Below are 23,578 nucleotides of genomic sequence, written 5' to 3' on the forward strand. Positions count from 1 at the left end.
GTGAGGAAGAGTTAATATAAGGAAAGTCCTTATCATAGTACCTAGCATACTGGGCTCCATAAGTGAAGCCACTAGACAGCATCAGATCATGTTAATAAAATGTGTTTTCCTCAGCAACAAGCTAATTTGATTTTATTACTGTAATACAGATGAATTTCCAACCATTGTTTAAAATGTAGATGGTTTTCAAATTACCAACTTTATTTTTAAGGTTTTTATTTTTTGTTTTTAGATCATCATGGTTATAGCAGGATGGAAGGTGTACAGCAATATTAAACAGAGAGTAAGAAAAAAAAAACTTTGCACAGGAGAGTAAGTAATATTTACGGTTCTAGTGGTGTTCTGCCCTATGGCTGCTCTTGCCATGCTGCAGAACAAAATATCCTAGTACTTACCTTTGGGAACCATTTCTGAATTTTTACTGGCATGAAAATGCAATTTAAAATACCAAACGAACTCCCTACTCCACTCTCCTTGGCCAAAATAATGTATTTTATATTTGACCTTTTCATGAAAACTTTCATACTAAAATTACAATAAGTCATTTAGCTGGAAATGCCCCCAACTAGCTTAAGTAATGCAATAATCATTACAATCATGACTTTTTAATTTGAACACTGAGAAAATGGGGAAAGTCTAGGATGCCTACACACACACACACACACACACACACACACACACACTTAAAACATTTGTCAAAATGGAAGCTTGCTGTTGCCCTTCACTTTTCTTCAGGTCTCCCTTAACTTGTCTACAGTTACCTTTAAATACTTCAGACAAGTGTCAGTAAAATTCACCCTCGAGGCTCTTCTTTCAAGGCTATTTTGGCTAGACTGTCATCCAGGTTACGCATGGAATGTATAACATGAGCCGCCATACATTTAAAAAATATTTTTTCAGCCACCACATTTCAGCTCCAGGACTTCAGGACCACTAAGCGGCTGTTCTCATTTCACAAGCGCAGAAACCAAAGTCTGAGCGGGCGATTTCCCAGGATGCAGGTGAGAGGCTGCGAAGAGACCCAAACCCAGGCTCCAGGTACAGGTAACAAGGCACGACGTCACCGGGAGGGGCCCTGAGAGCGCCGAGGTGGGCGGGCCGGAAGCGGGACTGCGGCGCCTCGCCCCGCCGCCCGCCGCGCGGGAGCTGGTAGTTGGGCTTCGCAGGCCGCGGCTGGCCGAGCCTGGCAGCCGAGCCCCGCCCTCCGGCTCGGTTAGGCCGGGTGCGGCGCGAGGCGGACGCCTAGGCGAGTCCCCCTTCCCGACCGCGGGCTCTGTCCACGACTGGGCGGGGAGGCGGAGGATGGAAGTGGGCTTATCGGCCATCACGCTCTATCTAGCCAGCGCCAGCAGCCCTGTGGCGGCGACGACGATGGACCGGGAGCCAGGGAGCCGTGCGGAGGCAGGAGAAGCAGTCGCAGCCTCGGGAGCTGCGGCCACCGCGGCCTTCCGAGACCCGGCGCGGCAGGTAGGCGAGGCGCCGAGGGAGGGGCGGCCCGAAGCGAGGGCCGGAGAGCGCGGCCTCCTCTCTGCCTGGTCCGCCGGCTGCCTTTGGCCCGCCCGGCATTCCTCCGAGCGGGCCGCCCTTATTATCCCCGCCTCGGCTCAAGAACACTGGCGTGGAGGAAGGGACCCCTCACGTACCCCTCCCTGGCTGCGCCTCAGGCTCGGGGCGGGGGGTACGGGGCGGGGACGGCCTCGCGTTTCCAGGGGTGATATTCGAGCCTCAGGTCTGTGAACAGAGAATGCGGGCGTGTCCCCAAAGGTGGCCTTAGTGGCAGGAGGCAGGTGACGCGGCTTCAGTCACGTCTCAGTCTCTCCTTTTGCAGGCTCCCGACTTGGCGTCTGCCCTTTGCTTAGCTGGCAGCAAATAGTGCTAATGTTTGCAGGCTTTTTCATTTAATCCTTATAGCTTCTGCCTGAGGTGGGAGCCATCCCCATTTCACCAGCGAGGTAACGAAGGCCCAGAGTTGCACTCTCCAATAGGAATACAATGCTAGCCTCACTGTAAATTCTGCACTTTCTAGTAGCCACATTGAAAAAGTAAAAAGAGCCCGCCCGTGTGGCTCAGTGGTTGAGCGTTGTGGACCCATGAACCAGGAGGTCCCCGTTGGATTCCGGGTCAGGGCACATGCCGGGGTTGCAGTAGGGGCGTGCAGGAGGCAGCCGATCAATGATTCTCTCTCATTGATGTTTCTCTCCTCCCTTCTCTAAAGTCAATAAAAACATTTTTTAAAAAAGTAAAAAGATATCCGTGAAATCAATATTATATTCTATTTAACCCAGTTAGAAAGTTTAACATGTAATTAATATGAAGTGAAATTAACTTTATATTATATTGTATTTAATTCAGTTTTCAAAACACAAATTTCAACATGTAATTAATGTGAAAGTTATCAATGAGATATTTTACATTCTCTTTTTGGTACCAGTATTTGAAATACTGTATGCATTTTATTTTATTTTCTTTATTGATTAAGGTATTACATATGTGTCCTTACTCCCCCTTGCCCCCCCCCCTCCCCCCCCCCCCCGCCCCGTGTCCATTGGTTAGGCTTATATGCATGCATACAAGTCCTTTCGTTGATCTCTCCCCTTTACCCCCACCTTCCCCTACCTTCCCTCTGAGGTTTGATGTTCTGATCGATGCTTCTCTGTCTCTGGATCTGTTTTTGTTCATCAGTTTATGTTTTTCATTATATTCCACAAGTGAGTGAGATCATGTGGTATTTATCTTTCTCTGACTGGCTTATTTCACTTAGCATAATGCTCTCCAGGTCCATCCATGCTGTTGCAAATGGTAAGAGTTCTTTCTTTTTTACTGCAGCGTAGTATTCCATTGTGTAGATGTTCCACAGTTTTTTAATCCACTCATCTGCTGATGGGGACTTAGGCTGTTTCCAAATCTTAGCTATGGTGAATTGTGCTGCTATGAACATAGGGGTGCATATATCCTTTCTGATTGTTGTTTCTAGTTTCTTGGGATATAGTCCTAGAAGTGGGATTACTGGGTCAAATGGGAGTTCCATTTTTAATTTTTATTTTTTTTAATATATATTTTATTGATTTTTTACAGAGAGGAAGGGAGAGGGATAGAGAGTTAGAAACATCGATCAGCTGCCTCTTGCACACCTCCTACTGGGGATGTGCCCGCAACCAAGGTACATGCCCTTGACTGGAATCGAACCTGGGACCCTTGAGTCCACAGGCCGACGCTCCATCCACTGAGCCAAACCGGTCAGGGCCCATTTTTAATTTTTTGAGGAAACTCCATACTGTTCTCCACAGTGGCTGCACCAGTCTGCATTCCCACCAGCAGTGCAAGAGGGTTCCTTTTTCTCCGCATCCTCTGCAGCACTTGTCGTTCGTTGATTTGTTGATGATAGCCATTCTGACAGATGTTGGAGGGTACCTCATTGTCGTTTTGATTTGATTCTCTTGGATGATTAGTGACTTTGAGCATGTTTTCATATGTCTCCTGGTTTTCTGTATGTCCTCCTGTATGCACTTTAAACCTACTGCAATTTGAGTTGAACTAGCCACATTGCACTTGAGCAATAATTAACCACATGTGGCAAGTGATTACTGTTTTGGACAGCATCCTATATAATAAAAGAGAAACATGTAAATTGACCTTGACCGTACCTCTGCTACCCTCACCAGCCAATCAGGAGTGAGTATGAAATTAACCCAATAAAGATGGCGGGTTAATTTGCATACATAGGCCCCAGGGGGAGAGCAGAGTGGGGGAGCAGCTTGGGGAACTTGGCTCCCCAAGTTGCCAGACAAAGAGAAGAGAGGGAGAGTTGGCAGTCTGGAGGACTTGGCAGAGTGGGAGGCCATGGGATGGAGACAGAGTGCGGGGAGCACCAGGAATTCTGGGAGTAGTAGTTCTGGTGGCAGCCCAGGACTGGAAGTGGAATCCCAGAACGCGGGGAGCACCAGGAATGCTGGGAATCGTAATTCTGGTGGCAGACGGGTCTCCTAGACCAGTGGTCCGCAAACTGCGGTTCACTAGCCACATGCGGCTCTTTGGCCCCTCGAGTGTGGCTCTTCCACAAAATACCACGTGCGGGACCCGCACGTAAGTGCGATTGAAACTTCGTGGCCCATGCGCAGAAGTCAGTTTTCGGCTCTCAAAAGAAATTTCAATCGTTGTACTGTTGATATTTGGCTCTGTTGACTAATGAGTTTGCCGACCACTGTCCTAGACACTAGAGCAAAGTGAGCCTGGAGCAAGTTACTGTTGCGGTGGGGGATGGAAGGAAAGCAAAGGTGAGAGACATAAGTCAAATCAGAGTGCCTAGGAAAAATTAAAGGGAAGATATCCTAAAACTTCCAGTAAATCTCCACCAATGAAGCAAAGAAAAAAAAAATGCCTCTATTATTCTGTGAGCAACAAACCAAACTGGGTTGGGGGTCTCAGACAACTTGCTCATATGATTGCAAAGACAGACAGAAACTCCCGCATTAGAGAGGGCTCCCTGAGGGCTCCCAGATTGGAGAGGGTGCAGGTCGTGCTGAGGGACCCATCCCCCATGCACCAATCTTTGTGCACCTGGCCCTTAGTAAGTTTAGAATTAGGTAAGGTTTGGAGGTTTAATTTGTTTTGATTTTGGTACTCTAAAATGGTAGTTTAGGATCTTTGGCCAGATAAAACTAATGAAAATATTGCTTTAACTGAAACCAGCTCAATTGTATACACTTTTGGCTATTAAAAATTTAGCTTTGCTTCTGTATAGAAATCTTCCCACCCTCATTGAGAATGAAGCTTTTTTCAGTAGCTTCATTTTTGAGATTTAACTACTTGAATGTTAGTGAAACATTTTCCCCAAACTACAGATTCCCAGAGAACAGTGTCTGAATGTTAGTATAACTCTTTAAATGTTAGATAATGTTAGTTTGCATTAACAAAAACTTTACTACATACTATGTATATGTAGTTTCTTGCTTCTACTTAAGGAGGAAAGTAGGCTGGGAGGAATTCAGGCGGTAATTGTAATTGATTAGGAAGCCACTTCTCACTTTATTTGAGACCTGTTGTCGACAGGCACAGAATTGAACTTTTAAGTCCACAGTGCTTGATGTGTTTTCCATTTGATTTTTTCTTCTGTTACTATAATTGTTTTCATTATTACTTAAGCTTTGACTCTTAATAGCAAAGTAAACATACCTGTACTGACTAACCAGATAAATGAAGAGAAGCTCTTTGTTGTTTTTAAGTTATTATCTCGAAGCTGTTCATAATTTCTTTCATTACTTTTACTTATTTTTAAATATATTTTTTATTGATTTCAGAGAACAAGGGAGAGGAAGAGAGAGATAGAAACATCAGTGATGAGAGAGAATCATTGATCAGCTGCCTCCTGCACGCCCCGCACTGGGGATCGAGCCCACAACCTGGGCATGTGCCCTTGACTAGAATCGAACCTGGGACCCTTCAGTCCTCAGGCTGACACTCTATCCACTGAGCCAAACCAGTGAGGGTGAGCCTCTTTGTTTTGGGTTGGTGACATTATGTTGTTTTCATATCCTTGGTTTAAAAATAATTAAATAAATACTTAAACAGTAAAAAAGGCCCTAGGCAGGGGTGGGCAAACTTTTTGACTCGAGGGCCACAATGGGTTCTTAAACTGGACCGGAGGGCCGGAACAAAAGCATGGATGGAGTGTTTGTGTGAACTAATATAAATTCAAAGTAAAGGAGCGGAGGGGAGAGCAAGAGAACCCTCTGCTCTTTCGGCTCCGCGGGCCAGATAGAACAGCTGAACGGGCCGGATCCGGCCCGCGGGCCGTAGTTTGCCCACGGCTGCCCTAGAGCAAAAAGTAAAAACTCATAGGAATCCCCCCATCACTTGTTCCTCACATTCTCCTCAAGTAACTAAGTTTCTGGTATATTCTTTCTGGGATTTCCTATGCATATCTAATAATCTTTCTTATTAAACAAACATGGGTTCATACTATACAAATTACTTTTCTAACTTTCTCTTCTTGCTCTCTCATTCACACATTCCTGAAGCAGAAACATCTTTGGGAACTCCACATCTGTCCCTAGGGGTTTGACCACAGTAAGGGAAGAGGTCAGTGAGGTGGAGATTTGGATGGAAGGAGAGGCTGCCATCCCGTACTCCTTTATTAGTTTGTGAGAACTGAGAAGTCCCAAGTGTAGGGAAGGGAGTAAGAAATAGGAGCTTGGCCTTAGCCAGTTTGGCTCAGTGGATAGAGCATCAGCTTGTGGACTGAAGGGTCCTGGGTTCTATTCCAGTCAAGGGCACATGCTTGATCCCCAGTAGGGGGTGTGCAGGAGGCAGCCGATCAGTGATTCTCTCTCATTGATGTTTCTCTCTCTCTCTCTCTCCCTTCCTCTCTGAAATCAATAAAATATATATTAAAAAAAAAAAAAAGAAATAGGAGCTTGGGTTTGTGTTTAGCATTAGGCCTCAAACCAGCAGCTTCTCTGACTAGACTGAATTAGAATTAAAGGAGTTAAAATTTCACTACTACTTCATTTAGCATTATTTAGCAGCTCTGCTACCAAGCACTTGCCATGTGCCAGGAGCTATAGGCTGAAGGATACACACTGTTCCTACTCCTGTGTTGCTAACCACCTAATTGGGAAAGTACAGGTTTTAAAGAAGTTCTGGATGCCATGGGAGTTTATAAAAAGCATATTGCCATTAAAAAACAGGCACTGAGGAACAAGAAAGCAGAATTACAGACTGGTTAACCATAAAATATAATCAAACGTATAACTTTTTTTATGACATTACATCTCATAATTTCCTGGTGTTAAAAACTATTTTCAGATATCTGCAGTTTATTAAAAGAGAATTTGTATAATTGACAGTAAGTACCATTTTTACTTGCAGATTACTGTTTTACTGTAAAAATAAAACATTTGCAAAATTCAGAAAATAAATTCTATTTATAATTGTTGGAAATTTTGACCAAACCACTTTCTGGTTGGTTTTCAAATACCTCCCATAACTGACTCCCCCACCCCAAGAAGAGGTTGGAATTACATGTCATAGATTCTTTCACAAATTTTTAAAAAACTGATTTCAGAGAAGAAGGAAGAGGGAGAGAGATAGAAACTGATGAGAGAGAGACATCTATTGGCTGCCTCCTGCACCCAGGCATGTGCCCTGAGGGGAATCTATCCAGCAACCTCCAGGTCATATGGTATGATGCTCAACCAACTGAGCCACATTGACCAAGCTCTTTGACATATTTTTAAATTTGCCAATCTGGTTTCAGAAGAGAGGTTGACAAATTATAAGCTGTGGGCCAGATCCTACCAACCACCAGTTTATATTAAATTTTATTGGGACAAAGTTATGCCCATTCATTATGGATTGTCTGTGGCTGCTTTCGCAGAGTTCAGTAGTTGTGACAGAAACTATAGCTGCAAAGTGTAAAATATTTACTTTCCGGCCTTTACAGGAAAAGTTTGCTCACTCATGCTTAAGATGATAAAACTTGGGTTTTACTATATAAAAAATTAATATTAAATTAAAAAAGAAAAGTCCTTAAATAAAAGTCTTGTTAGTAAAAATCTTTATACAAAATGTAATTATTAGAGCAAATAAAATGCCTTTTTAAAAAGACATATTTTTAAAATTGATTTTAGAGAGAAAGGGAGAGATAGAGATATCAATGATCAGAATCATTGATCTGCTGCCTCCTACACGCCCCCTACTGGGGATCCAGCCCGCAACCCGGTATGTGCCCTGACCAGGAATCAAACTGTGAACTCCTGGTTCATAGGTCAATGCTCAACCACTGAGCCACGCCAGCTGGGTAGATTTTAAAAAAAAATGTTTTGGAAAGAACATAACCGAGTCATAGACTAGAGATAGTAGCTAAGTTTATACTAGTTGTTATGACCCCGCCACAGTGTTTTGATTTATTAAAGTTGTTGAAGGAAGATACAGTAGTTGAGCCACTGAGAGATTGCTTAGGGAGCCGTGAGAAGCTGCTTCTGCTCTGATGGGAATGGGTTGGGGCCAGAAGGGAGCATGGTGAAGTACTGTGAACGCTCTCAGCTCTACTCATTGACAGGGATTGTTGCTTTGGCGTCAGATCCATCTAGTTAGTATGATGACTGGAGATCTAAACCAGCTCTTCTGACTTTCCCTTGTCTATAAGGGAATCCAAAAAGTCATGGTCCAAAAGGAGACTTTGATGTCAAGACAATCCAAACCAAATCTTATATCAAGGGGTAATATGAGAATGGGTAGGAAGGGCTTACTGTGGCTAGGGATCAGGGATAGAAGAAAGGAGATGTGGATAGGCCATATGTTTGTTTTTTTAACGGACACAATAAATGGATTGGTCTTTCTTTATTAAGGGCTGGGATTTGTTTGAGCCCTTGGGACAGACTAAGGAAATTTTTTTAAAAGATTAATTCATAGATAGCCCATGCTATCAAAGTTTTCATGATCTCAGTTTGCTCCTAGAGTATATAGCAGTAATAGCTCTGTCAGTAATGACCATGTGCTTAATGAAACAATGAATGCCTGAATTCTTTGGGTTGGATATACTGTATCTTGATTCAAATCCTGGCTAATTACTAAATTTACTTTTGGCAAGTGAATGACACAGAAGAACCATATCTATTTTCTAAGAAGGACCTTAGAAGATTAAGAGGAACAATGCATAAAAGTAAAGTTACTTATACTTACATAACTTGGCAGTTCTAGTCCACTATTTTTTATCAGTACAGTCCCATCTCTGCAAATGTAGTTCAGAAAACTTAACTAGTAGTTGAACAATAATCATGGATTTAAATTATGTTTGGTCATATTTACAAGTTTAAGAATCCTTATAGAGGACAAAATTTTTTTATTATTATTTTTTAAAAAATATATTTTATTGATTTTTTACAGAGAGGAAGGGAGAGGGATAGAGACTTAGAAACATTGCATCGATCAGCTGCCTCCTGCACACCCCCCACTGGGGATGTGCCCGCAACCAAGGTACATGCCCTTGACCAGAATCGAACCTGGGACCTTTCAGTCCGCAGGCCATCGCTCTGTCCATCCAGCCAAACTGATTAGGGCGAGGACAAAATTTTTAAACTCTGGACTATCCTAGAGAATCCTACAGACATGGATTCTAATCATGACAGTCCTGTAGTTCTGTATCATTTTGCTTTGGTTTACTTTTTATATTGTATCAGTAATACATGAACATATCCTCATCACAAAAACAAAACAAAATTAAAACGTGAATAAAAAGCCCCCTTGACCATTCCCTTACTTATACCTCCTCCCCCATTTTCACTGTTGCCAGATTCTTTTTTTCACAATTATTACTACTGTGCCTTTTCAAAATCTTCAGGTAAGAAAATTCAATGAAGGCTTTCTTAGGAGTTTAAACCTGAAGCAAGGTGAGAGGGGAAAAAAAGTTACTTACATTCTCCCATAGTTTGCATTTACTCTGAGTTTGGCACATGGCTATATATATGTAGGAGTGGAACTTGGATATAATTAGAATTCTATAGACTTAAGGATTATACTTTAAAAATTTGTAAAATATTTTGCTATCAGGAAAACTCAGTTGTCACCTGTATATTATTGACTAAGAAATCTGGAAGTTCAGAGATAAAACACTGATGGCCTGCTTTCCAGATCTGGTTTACAAATGAGTTTTATTTGGCCTGCACAGTGCTTTAAAATTATTTTCAATTTAATGTCTTTAGTTGAGGCATGCTTTCTCTAAAGCATCTATCCTGCCATCTGTAGCTTTATTCATTTTAGTACCTGTTTGGCCCTAAAAGTCATTTGAATTTAGGACTCCTGTTTTGAGAAAAGGAGCACTTCAGAATTAAGCTGAACTGGTTCTGTTTTGCTCACACATAGCTAAGCTCAAATTCCAAGACTTATTAGACTTAATATAAACTGTTATTTTATGTATTTAACATATATATATGTGTGTCATATGATTTTCTCTTGATATTACACATTAATTCAGCCATAATTAGTGTTAGTCTTTAAAATGATTGATGTTCAACATGTATTCACATATTATACAGTATTGGAATTGCTATGACTTGAAGTGTGGTGCTTGATTTCTTAGCTGTTGACTTAAACAAAATGAAACTTAATTGGTTAAGTTCTGTTTTTTTCACCTTGTTATTGAGTATGCAGATGTTTGCTTTATTATTCATTAAACTCTTTTTAGACGCTATTGATGCTTTTGTGTGTATATGATCTGTTTTATTTTTAAAAAAACTGTTTAAAAATTGGCTTATGTTCTTTATTCCCTAAAATAAAGCAACCTGGAATTTTTTTTTGTCATATGAATGAATATTAATCTCACTTGAAACTCTCATTTTCTTAATTTATTATCAACATTAGATGAGTAATGAAAGAAGCTTTGAAAATGTAGAACTGGGAGTCATCGGAAAAAAGAAGAAAGTCCCAAGGAGAGTCATCCACTTTGTTAGTGGTGAAACAATGGAAGAATATAGCACGGATGAAGATGAAGTCGATGGGCTGGAAAAGAAAGATGTCTTGCCTACTGTTGATCCGGTAGGTTTGATACTAGTGATTTTTTGTGTGTCAGTAGGTTTTGTTTAGATTGATTTGTTTCCCTATTGAATGGAAGGGGACTTCTGAGGTTTCAATCAGCTATATTCTGATTATAAAATTATGCATTATGATTTTGGTAGAAAATAGTATTTTTATACAATATGGATGGAAGTATTTCCTGCATTTCAGAAGCCTGAAATAGTTTTATTTTATTTTTAATCATTTTTAAGTTTTTAATTACAGTTGACATATAATATTATATTAGTTTTAGGTGTACACCCCAGTGATTAGACATAATATAACTTACTAAGTGATTATCCTGATAAATCTCATACCCAGCGGACACCATACATAGTTATTACAATATTATTGACTATATTCCCTATGTAGTACTTTATACTTCTATGACTATTCTGTAACTACTAAGAAATCTATCTATGAAAATGTCTTTCTTTCTTACACTTTTTTTCACAAAATTCATTGGTTTTAAAAAAAATTATGATAAGAACACTTAACGTGAGAGCTATCCTCTTAACAAATTGTTCAGTGTACAATAAGGTATTGTTAACTATAGGCACAACATGGTACAGAACATGATCTCTAAAACATAATCACCCTGTGTAATTGAAATGTTATACAGATTGAATAACAACTCCCCAATTCCCTCCTTCCCCCAGTTTCTGGCAACCACTATTCTGTTCTCTGTTTCTATGTTTGGATTATTTTAGATTACTCATATAAGTGGAATCAAGAAGTATTTGTCCTTTTGTGACTGGCTTATTTTACTTAGCACAATGTCCTGAAGGTTCACCAAGTGATTGTATATGACAGGATTCCCTTCCTTTAAAGGATGAATAATAGCAAAGTAAACTTTTGTCTGATAGGACAAAAGAATTTTGAAAATACATTGTCTTGTATTTATATAGTAGATTTGTAAAACAGACTCAATATTTTTTTTAAACCCTGACATTTAAAATGAAGACTTACTAAGACTCCTGGTATACTTGATAGAAAATAAGAAATGGAATCAACATCATTAAAATGTCCATACTACCCAAGGCAATCTACAGATTCAATGTAATATCTATTAAAATACCAACGGCATATTTCATAGAGCTAGAACAACTACTCCAAAAATTTATATGGAATCAAACAAGACCCCGAATAGCTGCAGCAATTTTGAGAAAGAAGAACAAAGTTGGAGGGATCACAATACCAGATTTCAGGTTATACTACAAAGCCACTGTAATCAAAACAGCTTGGTAATGGCACAAGAACAGGCATAGAGATTAATGGAACAGAACAGAGAACCCAGAAATCAACCCAAGCTATTACACTTAATATTTGACAAAGGAGGAAAGAGCATACATTGGAGTCAAGAGAGTCTTTTCAATAAATGGTGTTGGAAAAATTGGACAGATACATGCAAAAAAATGAAACTAGACCACCAACTTACACCATACACAAGAATAAACTCAAAATGGATAAAAGACTTAAATGTTTTTTTTTTTTAATATATATTTTATTGATTTTTTACAGAGAGGAAGGGAGAGGAATAGAGAGTTAGAAACATCGATGAGAGAGAAACATTGATCAGCTGCCTCATGCACACTCCCTACTGGGTATGTGCCTGCAACCAAGGTACATGCCCTTGACCGGAATTGAACCTGGGACCCTTGAGTCCGCAGGCCGATGCTTTATCCACTGAGCCAAACCGGTTAGGGCAAAAAGACTTAAATGTTAAGTCATGAAACCATAAATATCTTAGAAGAAACCATAGGCAGCAAAATCTCAGACATTTCTTGTAGCAATATGTTTACTGATACATCTCCTAAGGTAAAAGAAACTAAGGAGAAAATAAACAAATGGGACGACATCAAAATAAAAAGCTTCTGCACAGCAAAAGAAACCATCAACAAAATGAAAAGAGAGCCCACTGTATGGGAGAACATATTTGGCAATGATACATCTGATAAAGAGTTAATATCCAAAATATATAAGGAACTCAGACAACTTAACAAAAGGAAGACAAACAATCCAATAAAAAATGGGCAAAGGACCTAAATAGACACTTCTCCAAAGGGGACATACAGATGCCAAGATACATATGAAAAAATGTTCAAAGTCTCTAATCATCTGAGAGATACAAATCAAAATTACAGTGAGGTACCATCTCTCACCTGTCAGAATGGCTAATATCAACAAATCAACAAGTGACAAGTGCTGGCAAGGATGTGGAGAAAAGGGAACCCTAGTACCTGCTGGTGGGAATGCAGACTGGTGCGACCATTATGGAAACAGTATGGAGTTTCCTCAAAAAATTAAACATGGAACTGTCATTGGATCTAGTGATCACCTAGGAATATATCCTAAGAAATCCAAAGCACCAGTCAAAAAGAATGTATGTACCCATGTGTTCATAGCAGTACAATTTACAATAGCTAAGATCTGGAAGCAGCTCAAGTGCCCATCAGTAGATGAATGGATAAAAAAGCTGTGGTATATTTTTACTATGGCACACTATGCAGCAGTGAAAAAGAAGAATTTCTTACTCTTTGAGACAGCATGGAGGGACCTGGAGAATATCATGCCAAGTGAAATAAGTCAGTCAGAGAAAGATAAGTACCACATGATCTCAGTCATATGTGGAATCTAAGTAACAAAATAAACTGGTGAACAGAATGGATCCAGAGACATGGAGCATGAAACAGAGTGCAGAATCTCAGAGGTGGGGGATGGTGGGTGGGTGGGAGATAATCAACCAAAGACCTTATATGTATATATGCATAACCCATGGACATGGGCAATAGGGTGCTAAAGCCCTGGGGTTGGGGAGCTGGGAGGTCGGGAGGAGGGGTGGAAGGGGACATATCTAATACTTTCAACAATAATTATTTTAAAAAAGAAAAGAGAAATGGAGACCTAGATTTTTCTTGCAGTCTTATTTATGGTAATACTTTCCATTAGATTTCACCTCATATGTGCCTTAAGATTAAACATGTTCTCTGCATTCCTTTAACCTTTGATTTAGTTTTGATTTGGGTTACTCAAAATGTGTATATTTGTGTATCTAAGAATATATATTTAAAATTTTTTTTTAATAGTAAAGGTGGAAATTTATTGAACAAGTACAGACTCCCACATGGGGAGGGGGAAAGAGTCCCACTGAGTCCCTTTTCTTTATAGTTTATAAAGGCTGCAGATCTTTGTCCCTTGATATTCCCTCTGATTGGTCACTATTCCCCTTTGATTTGGTCACTATAGCAACTCCTGAGCTTAAATCTCACGTGAAGTTCCCTGCTGACAAAGGCATCATTGTTTGATAGAGAACAGACTGGCGGCTATCAGAGGGGAAGGGGGTTGCAGGGGTGGGTGAAAAAGGTGAAGGGATTAAGCTTACAAAACAAAACCAAACCCAAAACTCAGAGACACAGACAACGGTATGGTGATTACCAGAGGGAAAAGGGGGTTGGGAAGAAGGTAGAAGAGGATATAGGGAGGATAAATGGTGATGGAAGGAGACTTGACTTGGGGTGGTGAACATACAATACAGTATACAGATTATATATATAAAAGGCTAAGTGACGGACCGACCAGCAGTTTAAAAATAAATGTTGACTCGTGCATGTGCGATACATATAAAGCTCTCGCTGGCGCCAATCGCACGTGTGTGTTTCAATCTTTCATTGTCCATCGTGAATTTGGTTGACACTTCTATTATAGAGAAAGGGCGAATAGCGATATTAAAATATTTCTTCTAATTAATTTCCTTTCAATATGCACGAATCCATGCACCGGGCCACTAGTGTATTATAAAATTGTATTCCTGAAACCTATATAATTTTATTAACCAATGTCACCCCAACAAACTCAATAAAAATGTAAAAAAATGATTATGCACATAATTGTTATCTATATAAATGGGCTAATGCCTTTTGCAATATAGTCAAAACTCAAGATTGCCGTAGCTGTCTTGGCTCAGTGGATACAGCGTCGGCCTACAAACGAAGGGTTGCAGGTTCAATCCCCAGTGGGGGGCACAAGAGGCAGCCGATCAATGATTCTCTCTCATCATTGATATTTCTATCTCCCTCCCTCTCCCTCTCCCTTCCTCTCTGAAACCAATAAAAATATATTTTTTAAAAATCCTATAAAGAACTCAAAATTATCTGGGCTCATTTTTCACTTGTCAGTTTTTTTAAAAAGTGAAAGAACAATATGCTGTGGCAAGGGTACTAGGGAATGGGCATCTCATGCATTGCTCTGTGTGTATTGGTAAATTTCCTGGTGTAAAGTTTTGCACTCTGAAGGAAGAGCTTTCCAAATGATTATATTTTTGGCCTAGTTATTCCACTTTAGTAATGTACGCATTTGGGACATATGCTATATATTTCAATATAGTAAATGGGGAAGACAACAGTATGTTCTTAGTTAAATTTATTTGTTTGCTGGGCCATTCATTCTTGTGTAAATAAAAACTAAGGAACTACCTTACTTGTCTTTCAGGAATACTGTCTCAGAAATTGGCATTTGAGAAGAAGGAGGGGAAGGAGAGAGAGAGAAACATCGATGCATGCACCCCAAGCAGGGCTGGGGTTGAGCCTGCACCGAGGTATTCTTGACCTGGAATTGACTGGCTGACGCTCTAACCACTGAGCAACCGGTCAGGGCCAACTTTATTTTTTAAATTAACAGTCAGTGCTCACTCAAAATGACTTTGAAAACCCTCAGGAAAAATAATCTGCTATATATTCTATATTTAGAGCAGGAGGTGTCTCTTACATTGGAATAAAAGCTATTTTAGGAGCTTCTGTTTAAGATACTCTGACATTGGTATTTACCTTATGATTTTTACAGCAAATGGACAGTGCAGAAATATAGAGAATGGAACCAAATTGTATAACACATGGTAAATGATAGGACCAAGAAAGTATAAAAAAGGACTAAATATAGGAAAGGATTAAACATACTTTTGGAAGACAGTGTAGATTTCTATATGCTGGGGTTGTTTCTAGAGAAAATAATTGCTAGTATCAGGCTGTGACTACTAAAGAGCCAAACTTTTTCCAGAGCTGAGGAAATAGATAAGGATTCCTGAGTAACATCTGTCATCACACAGTTATACAGAATTAATTTATAGGGTCTTTTGATTAGACCAGGGGGGAGGGAGGTAGAGGGGGGCCTTTTTTCTTCTAAGGGCCATTTGGATATTTATACATCATTCATGGGCCATATACAATTACCAACTTAAAAATTAGCCTGCTGTATTTGGTCACACATTTAATTAACTCACTCCTAATGCCTTGGCAGGGCCGGATATTCCCCACTCCTGGTTTAGACACTGATCTTACTGAATCAAAAGGACAGGTGGCTCAAGAGCCTACACTAGAACCCTCTTTCTTCCTCTCTCTCTCAAAATCAATAAATTATTCTTTAATAATAATATTGAATGTCAACTGTAATTGAAAATAAAAAAATTTAATCTCCCTCTCTTAACCATGAAGAAAAGGAAATTAAAATCTACAACGATGTCAGCTTTAGTTATCAGAAAAGGAAGATACTATTTCACCAACAAAGAGGAAAGAGTTGTTTCCAGTGTCTACAGTTTTTAGTCTTATAAATAGTCTGCATCTGCTTTTTAATGCCCTTATAATCATTAACATATCTTAGCTAAGAAGGTTATGGACAAGTTTATCTTTTTCTCCCCTCCCTGTAGCAAATATCAAAACAGTGTATTTGATTGAATGCAGGCTCTATACCAGTGGTTCTCAACCTTTCTAATGCTGCGACCCTTTAATACAGTTCCTCATGTTGTGGTGACCCCCAACCATAAAATCATTTTCGTTGCTACTTCATAACTGTGATTTTGCTACTGTTATGAGTTGTACTGTAAATACCTGTGTTTTCCGATGGTCGCGACCCACAGGTTGAGAACCGCTGGGTTGCCTAAGATCATCAGAAAACACAGATATTTACATTACGATTCATAACAGTAGCAAAATCACAGTTATGAAGTAGCAACGAAAATGATTTTATGGTTGGGGGTCACCACAACATGAGGAACTGTATTAAAGGGTCGCGGCATTAGAAAGGTTGAGAACCACTGCTCTATACTATGTTTTTTTTCTTATTTTTTTTTAAATTGTGGGGGCTTTTAAAAATCTTTTTATTGCTTTTAGAGAGGGGGGTGGAGAGAGAGAGAAAGAAAGAAACACATCGATGTGAGAGAAACATTGATTGGCTGCCTTCTGCACTGGGGATCGAGCCTGCAACCTGGGCATGTGCCCTGACCAGGAATCAAATCAGTGATCTTTTGGTGCATGGTACGACGCTCAACCAACTGAGCCACACTGGCCCAGGCAATATCTTTTCTTTTGATGAACAAAAATATTGGTACAGTGAAGCATGCTTGTATTTTTTATTTTTATTTCAGAGAAGGGAGAGGGAGAGACAGAAATATCAATGATGAGAGAGAATCATTGATTGGCTACCTCCTGCACGCCCTACACTGGGAATGGAGCCCACAACCCAGGCATGTGCCCTGACTGAGAATTGAACCTTGACCTCCTGGTTCATAGGTCGACGCTCAACCACTGAGCCACACTGGCTGGGCAGGCATGCTTGTATTACCGATTCCATCCACAGATGCAAACTGTCATCTGTGTGGCAGGCTTCAATTCACAAAAGTATTCTTTGGACTTATAGCACCAAAATTAATTAAGGTGTGCAATGGAGGTTGCATTCTCCCAGTGGTCCTGGCCTATGAAATATACAGTGAGCTATGGTCTAATTCCTTTTTAGACCTTAAAGAAACAAAAAAACTCATCTTGCCTCTTGGTGGTTATTTATTTTCCCACTAATAAAGTTTATTTGCCATGCTGTTGTTCTGCTTAATGTCTCTGAACCTTAATTTCCCCAGTATACCACAAGTGCGTTCTGTATGATTTCTTAAGGCCCCTTTCCATTGACTGCACTTTCTCTGATAATGCTGGTGAACAATGAAGACAGAAAGCAGCATGGCAGGAAAAGGAAGGCTCTGAAATATCAACTCTTAAATAATTAAAACTATGACTTACCAACTCCATTTCAGTGGCTGCTTTTTTTTTGGTTATTACATGGACTTAAGGTGGTAGTAGTTATGTGGGTAAATGTGAAAAGGAGTTCTAGCTATAAAGGTTTTACATTTTTTATTGGAGTGTAGTTTATTTGTAGTACTGTCTATAGATTACTCTGTGCTCACCAAGTATTGATTACTTCATTTTGGCCTTAATAAATAGATAGAATGAGTTTAGGTTTGAGTATTGCTAACCCAACTTTTTGTTACAGACAAAACTTACCTGGGGTCCCTACTTATGGTTTTATATGCTTCGTGCAGCCACGTCAACTCTCTCAGGTATTACTTTTCTTTTTGAATATTGTATAACCACTGTAATATGCTCCAGGAGCTTTGCCAAAAAGGGGCGTTTCAGAAGTGAAGGAGAAACAATAGGGAGTTAATCACTCACAAGCTAGTTAGCATTGAAAGGTATCAATCTCACTTGTACTTCACCTTAAAACATTCTTCAGCTTTTGTGTGTGTGTGTTTTTAAAGGATTGAAAATGGCTATATTAATTTAGATATAATTTTCACATTCTTAAACCTTTTTTTGTTAGTACCTGTTTTATTTTGTCGTTTGATATCCTAAAGCCTGTAGTTATAATTCATTTATGTCATTAATATATTTTTAAAATTTTTTAATTGATGGGGGGGGAGAGAGAGAGAGAGAGTGAGAGAGAGAGAAAGAGAGAGAGAGATTGCTGTTACATTTATTTATGCATTCACTGGTTGATTCTTGTATGTGCCCTGACCGGGGATGGAACCCACAACCTTGGCATATCTAGATGATGCTCTAACCAACTGAGCTACCAGGCCTGGGCAATGTTTTGTTTTCTTTTTTAAAATATATTTTTATTGATTTCAGAGAGGAAGGGAGAGGGAGAGAGAGATAGAAACATTAATGATGAGAGAGAATCATTGGCTGCCTCCTGCACACCCCCTACTGAACTGAGCCCGCAATCTGGGCATTTGCCCTTGACTGGAATTGAACCTGTGAGCCTTCAGTGTGGAGGCCGACGCTCTATCCACTAAGCCAAACTGCTAGGGCTAGTGTTTTATTTCTTATAAGCTAGAGGCCTGATGCATGGATTTGTGCTCCATTGGGGTCCCTCGGCCTGGCCTATGCCCTCTCACAATCCAGGACCCCTTGGGGGATGTCAGAGAGCTGGTTTCAGCCCGATCCCCACAGGCCAGGCCGAGGGACCCAGATCCGTGCACCGGGCCTCTAGTATGCATATAAGATCTTTGGTTAATCTCTTCCAGCTCCCCCTCCCCCCACTCTCCTTCCCTCTGAGATTTATCAGTCTGTTCCATGTTTCCATGCCTGTGGTTTCTGCTCCTGGGTCGAGCATCTGCCTCCCTAGTGGTCAGTGTGCATTATAGCTACCGGCCGGTTGGCTGGTCAGCCAGTCGCTTATTCTATCTAATAAAAGAGTAATATGCAAATTAACCACCACTCTGCTACACCCACAAGCCGCACCCACCAGTCAAACAGGTTGGGGTAAATGCAAATTAACCCCAACCAAGATGGCTGCGGCCATGTAGCGAACAGGAGGCTTGGGTTCCCCTGGCAATGGAGGAAGCCAAGCTTTCCGCACACCCTGGCGGGCCCAGGCCTCCACTCAAGGCTACAAAGTTTCAATTATAGAAGATAGATAAATCCCAACAAAAATGGCAGTGGCCATGGAGCAAGCAGGAGGCTTGGCTCTGCTCCAGGCTACAAAGTTTCAATTATAGCAGATAAATAAATCCCAGATACTAGGGCCTCCGCTTGGGTTGCCAGGGGGCGTGGCCGGCCTGCAAACCACCACAGGCCCCTCACCTGGGCTGCCCCACACCCCAAGGGAACCCCCAACCTGATCCGGGACACCCTTCAGGGCAAACCAGCTGGCCCCCACCCATGCACCAGGCCTCTAGCCTATCTAATAAAAGAGTAATATGCAAATTGACTGTCACTCCAACACAAGATGGCTGCCCCTATGTCGTCAGAGATCCTGCCCCCATGTGGACAAAAGATGACCGCCACAAGATGGCCAGTGGGGGAGGGCAGTTGGCAGGGACCAGGCCTGCAAGGGAGAGCAGTTGGGGGCGATCAAGCCTGCAGGGGAGGACAGTTAGGGGTGACCAGGCTGGCAGAGGAGGGAAGTTGGGGGCGACTGGGCCTGCAGAGAAGGGCAGTTGGGGGGAACCCAGGCCTGCAGGAGAGAGCAGTTTGGGGGAACCAGGCCTGCAGGGGAGGGCAGTTAGGGGCAAACAGGCTGGCAGGGGAGCAGTTAGGCATCAATCAGGCTGGGAGGGGAGTGGTTAGGGGGTAATCAGGCTGGCAGGCAGAAGCGATTAGGGGCAATCAGGAAGGCAGGCAGGCGAGCATTTGGGAGCCAGCAGTCCTGGATTGTGAGAAGGATGTCCGACTGCCCGTTTAGGCCCGATCCTACCGGGATCAGGCCTAAATGGGCAGTCGGACATCCCTTGAGGGGTCCCAGATTGGAGAGGGTGCAGGCTGGGCTGAGGGACACACACCCCCGTGCACAAATTTCGTGCACTGGGCCTCAAGTGCTTTTATATATTTAGATTGAGATATAACTAAGTCATATTAGAAAGAAATGAATTATCAGCTTATGACTCAATCATGCTAACTTTACATATAGGTTTTAAATCATAAAGCTTTCTCTTCTAATTTTAACTCCTTCATAGCTTCTATCACTTTCTCCTTTTTTATTAGATCTAATTTTGAATAGTAATTCATTCAACAAACATTTACTGAGCACTCAGTATATGTTGGACAGTCTGGTGAAATGAAAAGAACATTAGCTTTATATACAGACCTGATTGAATTTTGGATTTGCTGTGTCAGCTTGGCAAGTTCTTCATCCTCTCTGAGTCTAACCTTTCACAGTGCCTGGCATGTATGGTACAAGCCATTCCTCTCCTCCGGCCCATTGGCATCCTAGCTCTCTAAGAATATGCATTTTTTAAAAAAAGAAATAGACATGTAACAAATAATTATAATACTTGGTGGTAAGTATTACTGGCAGTGTTAACAGGTGCCCATAAGGAGCCATAAGTGCTTCTTGAGGAAATCAAGGAATTATATTCAGAAGAGATAATTGAATCTTCGTATTCTCTCTGAGGGCAGGAACTATAACTTTTGTATTTCTACAGTGCTTTGCACATAGAAAGTGCTCAAGAAATGTTTATAAAAATAAATTTTTTAAAAAAGAAATGCTTATGGAATTATGTAAGCTATTTAACTTTTGTATCTTTAGTGTGTGACTTCCTTGGAGAGAAGATTGCATCTGTTTTGGGCATCAGTACCCCAAAATACCAATATGCCATTGATGAGTATTACCGGATGAAGAAGGAGGTGTGTCTCCCTTTACATTTTCTTGATTAGGTTTCGTTTGTTATGGACTTGATGGGTTGTGTATTGAACACATGTATTCTCTAGGTGCCCAAAAGGTAACTCCCTTATGCTAGGCATTTCATTTTACAGTCAGTTTTTTATCAAATTAGCATACATTTTGGAATTTTTTAATACTGAAAGTTTCCTAGGATCTATTTGTAAAATTGAGCTAGATTTACTGTGCTAGGTGCTATGTATGTTATTAATCTTCACACACCTCTCTCTGGATTATTATCTTCCAATTTTAAGGTAAGAAAACAAGACCCAGTCTCTCTACTTAGGGTGCATAGACTGCATGTAGAACTGGAGTGAGTTTGATGCACAGAAAATTATAGTTACTAGAAATGTGTAAGTGCCAGTAGTTAAGGCACAGAGATGTGAGGCAAGTCTGTCTATAGTGAGGTCTTAGAGTGGGGGTGAAATGAGTTTAGCCTTAAACAATGAGAAAGCTTTTGCATTTAAGAGCATGGGCCCAAGAACCAAAGAGTCTGAATTCAAATTCTGGCTCTGCCACTTCTTTGTTACCTTGTGCAAAACACTTAACCTTTATAAGCCTCAGTTTACTCATCTTTATAATGAAAATTGCAGCATCCATGCTCAGGTTGCTCTAAGGATTAAATGAGTTAATATGTAAAATAGAACAGCACCTAGTATATATTAGTGAAAATGAAATAAATATTAGTATCTCTTACTATTCTCCTTCAAGCACTTGAGGGCAATTTAGATAAACCTAGAATATAGAGAAATGAAAATATGTATGTTTGGGGAAATGGCAAGAATACTACTTTATTGTCACTGGAGCATAGAGTACAACAGAATGGCTGGAGATGAATCTGGAAAGCTCAACTGACTTTATATTTATTTGGTTTCAAAAACATTTGATGAACGACTTGTTTAGAACCTCATTACCTAATGGGGAGTATTGAATAGCCTCTCTAAATGGCCTTTCTCATTCACTCCCAAGCAAGCTCTAGATTAATCTTGACAGGTTAGTCATTCTGTACCCATACTGCAGGGACCAATACACATGCCACCTCTTCCATGAACTTAGTAGTTCTGGAAGTTATTATTTCTAAATCTCTAGTTATTCCTTTCTGTCTTCATGCTGTTTTTACATGTCTTTAACTTCCCTCTTAGATTGTAAACTTTTTGAGGGCAGAGACTGCCTTATCTGTTACCACGTGCTTATGGGAACACTAACCACGCTATACCAATTTAGTGGCTAGACCACCCTGTTCCAATGAACAGGCTGATACCCTATAATCGAAGTGATATAGTATTAGCTATAGTTTTAGATTAGACTTAATCTGAAAAGATAAAACTGCTGTCCAAGTTAGTTCAGGTCTCATCTCAGAGGGAAAGGGGTGGGCAGGAAGAGGTTAAATAATTATATGCATATATGCATAATCTGTGGACACAGACAATAGTGCCATGAAGGCCTGGAGAGGGGGCGGGAGCGGGGTGGAGGGGTTCAACGGGGGGAAAAATGGGGACATCTGTAATACTTTCAATAATAAAGATATATTTTTTAAAATGACACCACTTTTCTAAAATGTCATGTACTAGTTTTCATTTCAATTTGGGAATGAAAGGGAAGGAAAGTATGTCTTGTCTTAAGTAGACCAAAGTGAATTGTACAGGATACTGTTTTGGTTAAAAGAGAAAAAAACAAGCAGCTAAAATTGGGGGAACAAATATTATTCCTTTTGGATATTATAACGATTCTTGATATTTCTCTTTTTAGGAGGAGGAGGAGGAGGAAGAAAACAGGATGTCTGAAGAAGCAGAAAGACACTACCAACAGAATAAGCTGCAGGCTGATTCCATTGTTCAGACAGATCAACCAGAAACAGTGGTGTCCAGTTCATTTGTGAATCTCAATTTTGAAATGGAGGGCGATTGTGAAGTATTTACAGAAAGCAAACAAAATCCAGTCTCTGTCCCACCATAGAATGCAATGACTCTCAAACTTCAAACTCTAAGGTGGTTTTTATACCAGGAACTTTCACATTCTCTATTCAGTGGGATTTAATACAGTTATTTATATTTTAAATTATTATCTATAAAGGGAAAACTGTTTCTTTATTCTTAGGCTCTATCTAGCAAAAATCAGATCTGAAATTTGGATATTTGTACTATGCTTTTACTGTGTGTCAAATTAGTGCTTTGGTTTTAAAATGATCTTTATAAAAATGTTAAGGACATTTTAGAGCCCTAACTGCCAATTAAGAAGAGTTAATTATCATGCCTGTCTGTTATTTGTGTTTGTATGAAAAAAAAAAATGGGTTAAGTTGCTGATTAAGGCTAATTAGAGTTGATATTCCTAATCTCAGATGAAAATGAGGATTTTCCCTGATTTTTTCATGCTGTCTTATTTATATATCTAACCATTAACTTCATACTAAAGATGGTTCACTGAGTAATAAAAAGGAGCAAGATAAAAGCACTTTGAATTTTCTTTCCTTGAGAATAACTTTATTTTATGGAAAGGTGATTGAGTCTATAACACCAAATAAGATAGGTTTCCTTTTTTAAATGTTTTTAT

General features: G+C 40.2%; 1 protein-coding gene across 2 annotated transcripts; it reads left to right on the plus strand.

Moving 5' to 3' along the window:
- The first annotated feature begins 1,072 nt into the window (after positions 1 to 1,072).
- Positions 1,073 to 23,479, plus strand: FAM177A1 (family with sequence similarity 177 member A1). Of its 2 annotated transcripts, none has more exons than XM_080649834.1 (5): positions 1,073 to 1,467; positions 10,360 to 10,533; positions 17,860 to 17,926; positions 20,896 to 20,993; positions 22,777 to 23,479. In XM_080649834.1, the coding sequence occupies exons 1-5, from the start codon at positions 1,303 to 1,305 to the stop codon at positions 22,981 to 22,983; spliced, it is 711 nt and encodes a 236-aa protein (XP_080505960.1). In that variant the 5' UTR covers positions 1,073 to 1,302; the 3' UTR covers positions 22,984 to 23,479. The 2 variants fall into 2 exon arrangements, with proteins under 2 accessions (XP_080505960.1, XP_080505961.1); XM_080649835.1 differs by having other exon boundaries at positions 1,084 to 1,467; positions 22,780 to 23,479.
- The last annotated feature ends 99 nt before the right edge of the window (positions 23,480 to 23,578 follow it).

Source organism: Plecotus auritus (genome assembly GCF_963455305.1).
Source record: "Plecotus auritus genome assembly, chromosome: 1".
NCBI lineage: Eukaryota > Metazoa > Chordata > Mammalia > Chiroptera > Vespertilionidae > Plecotus > Plecotus auritus.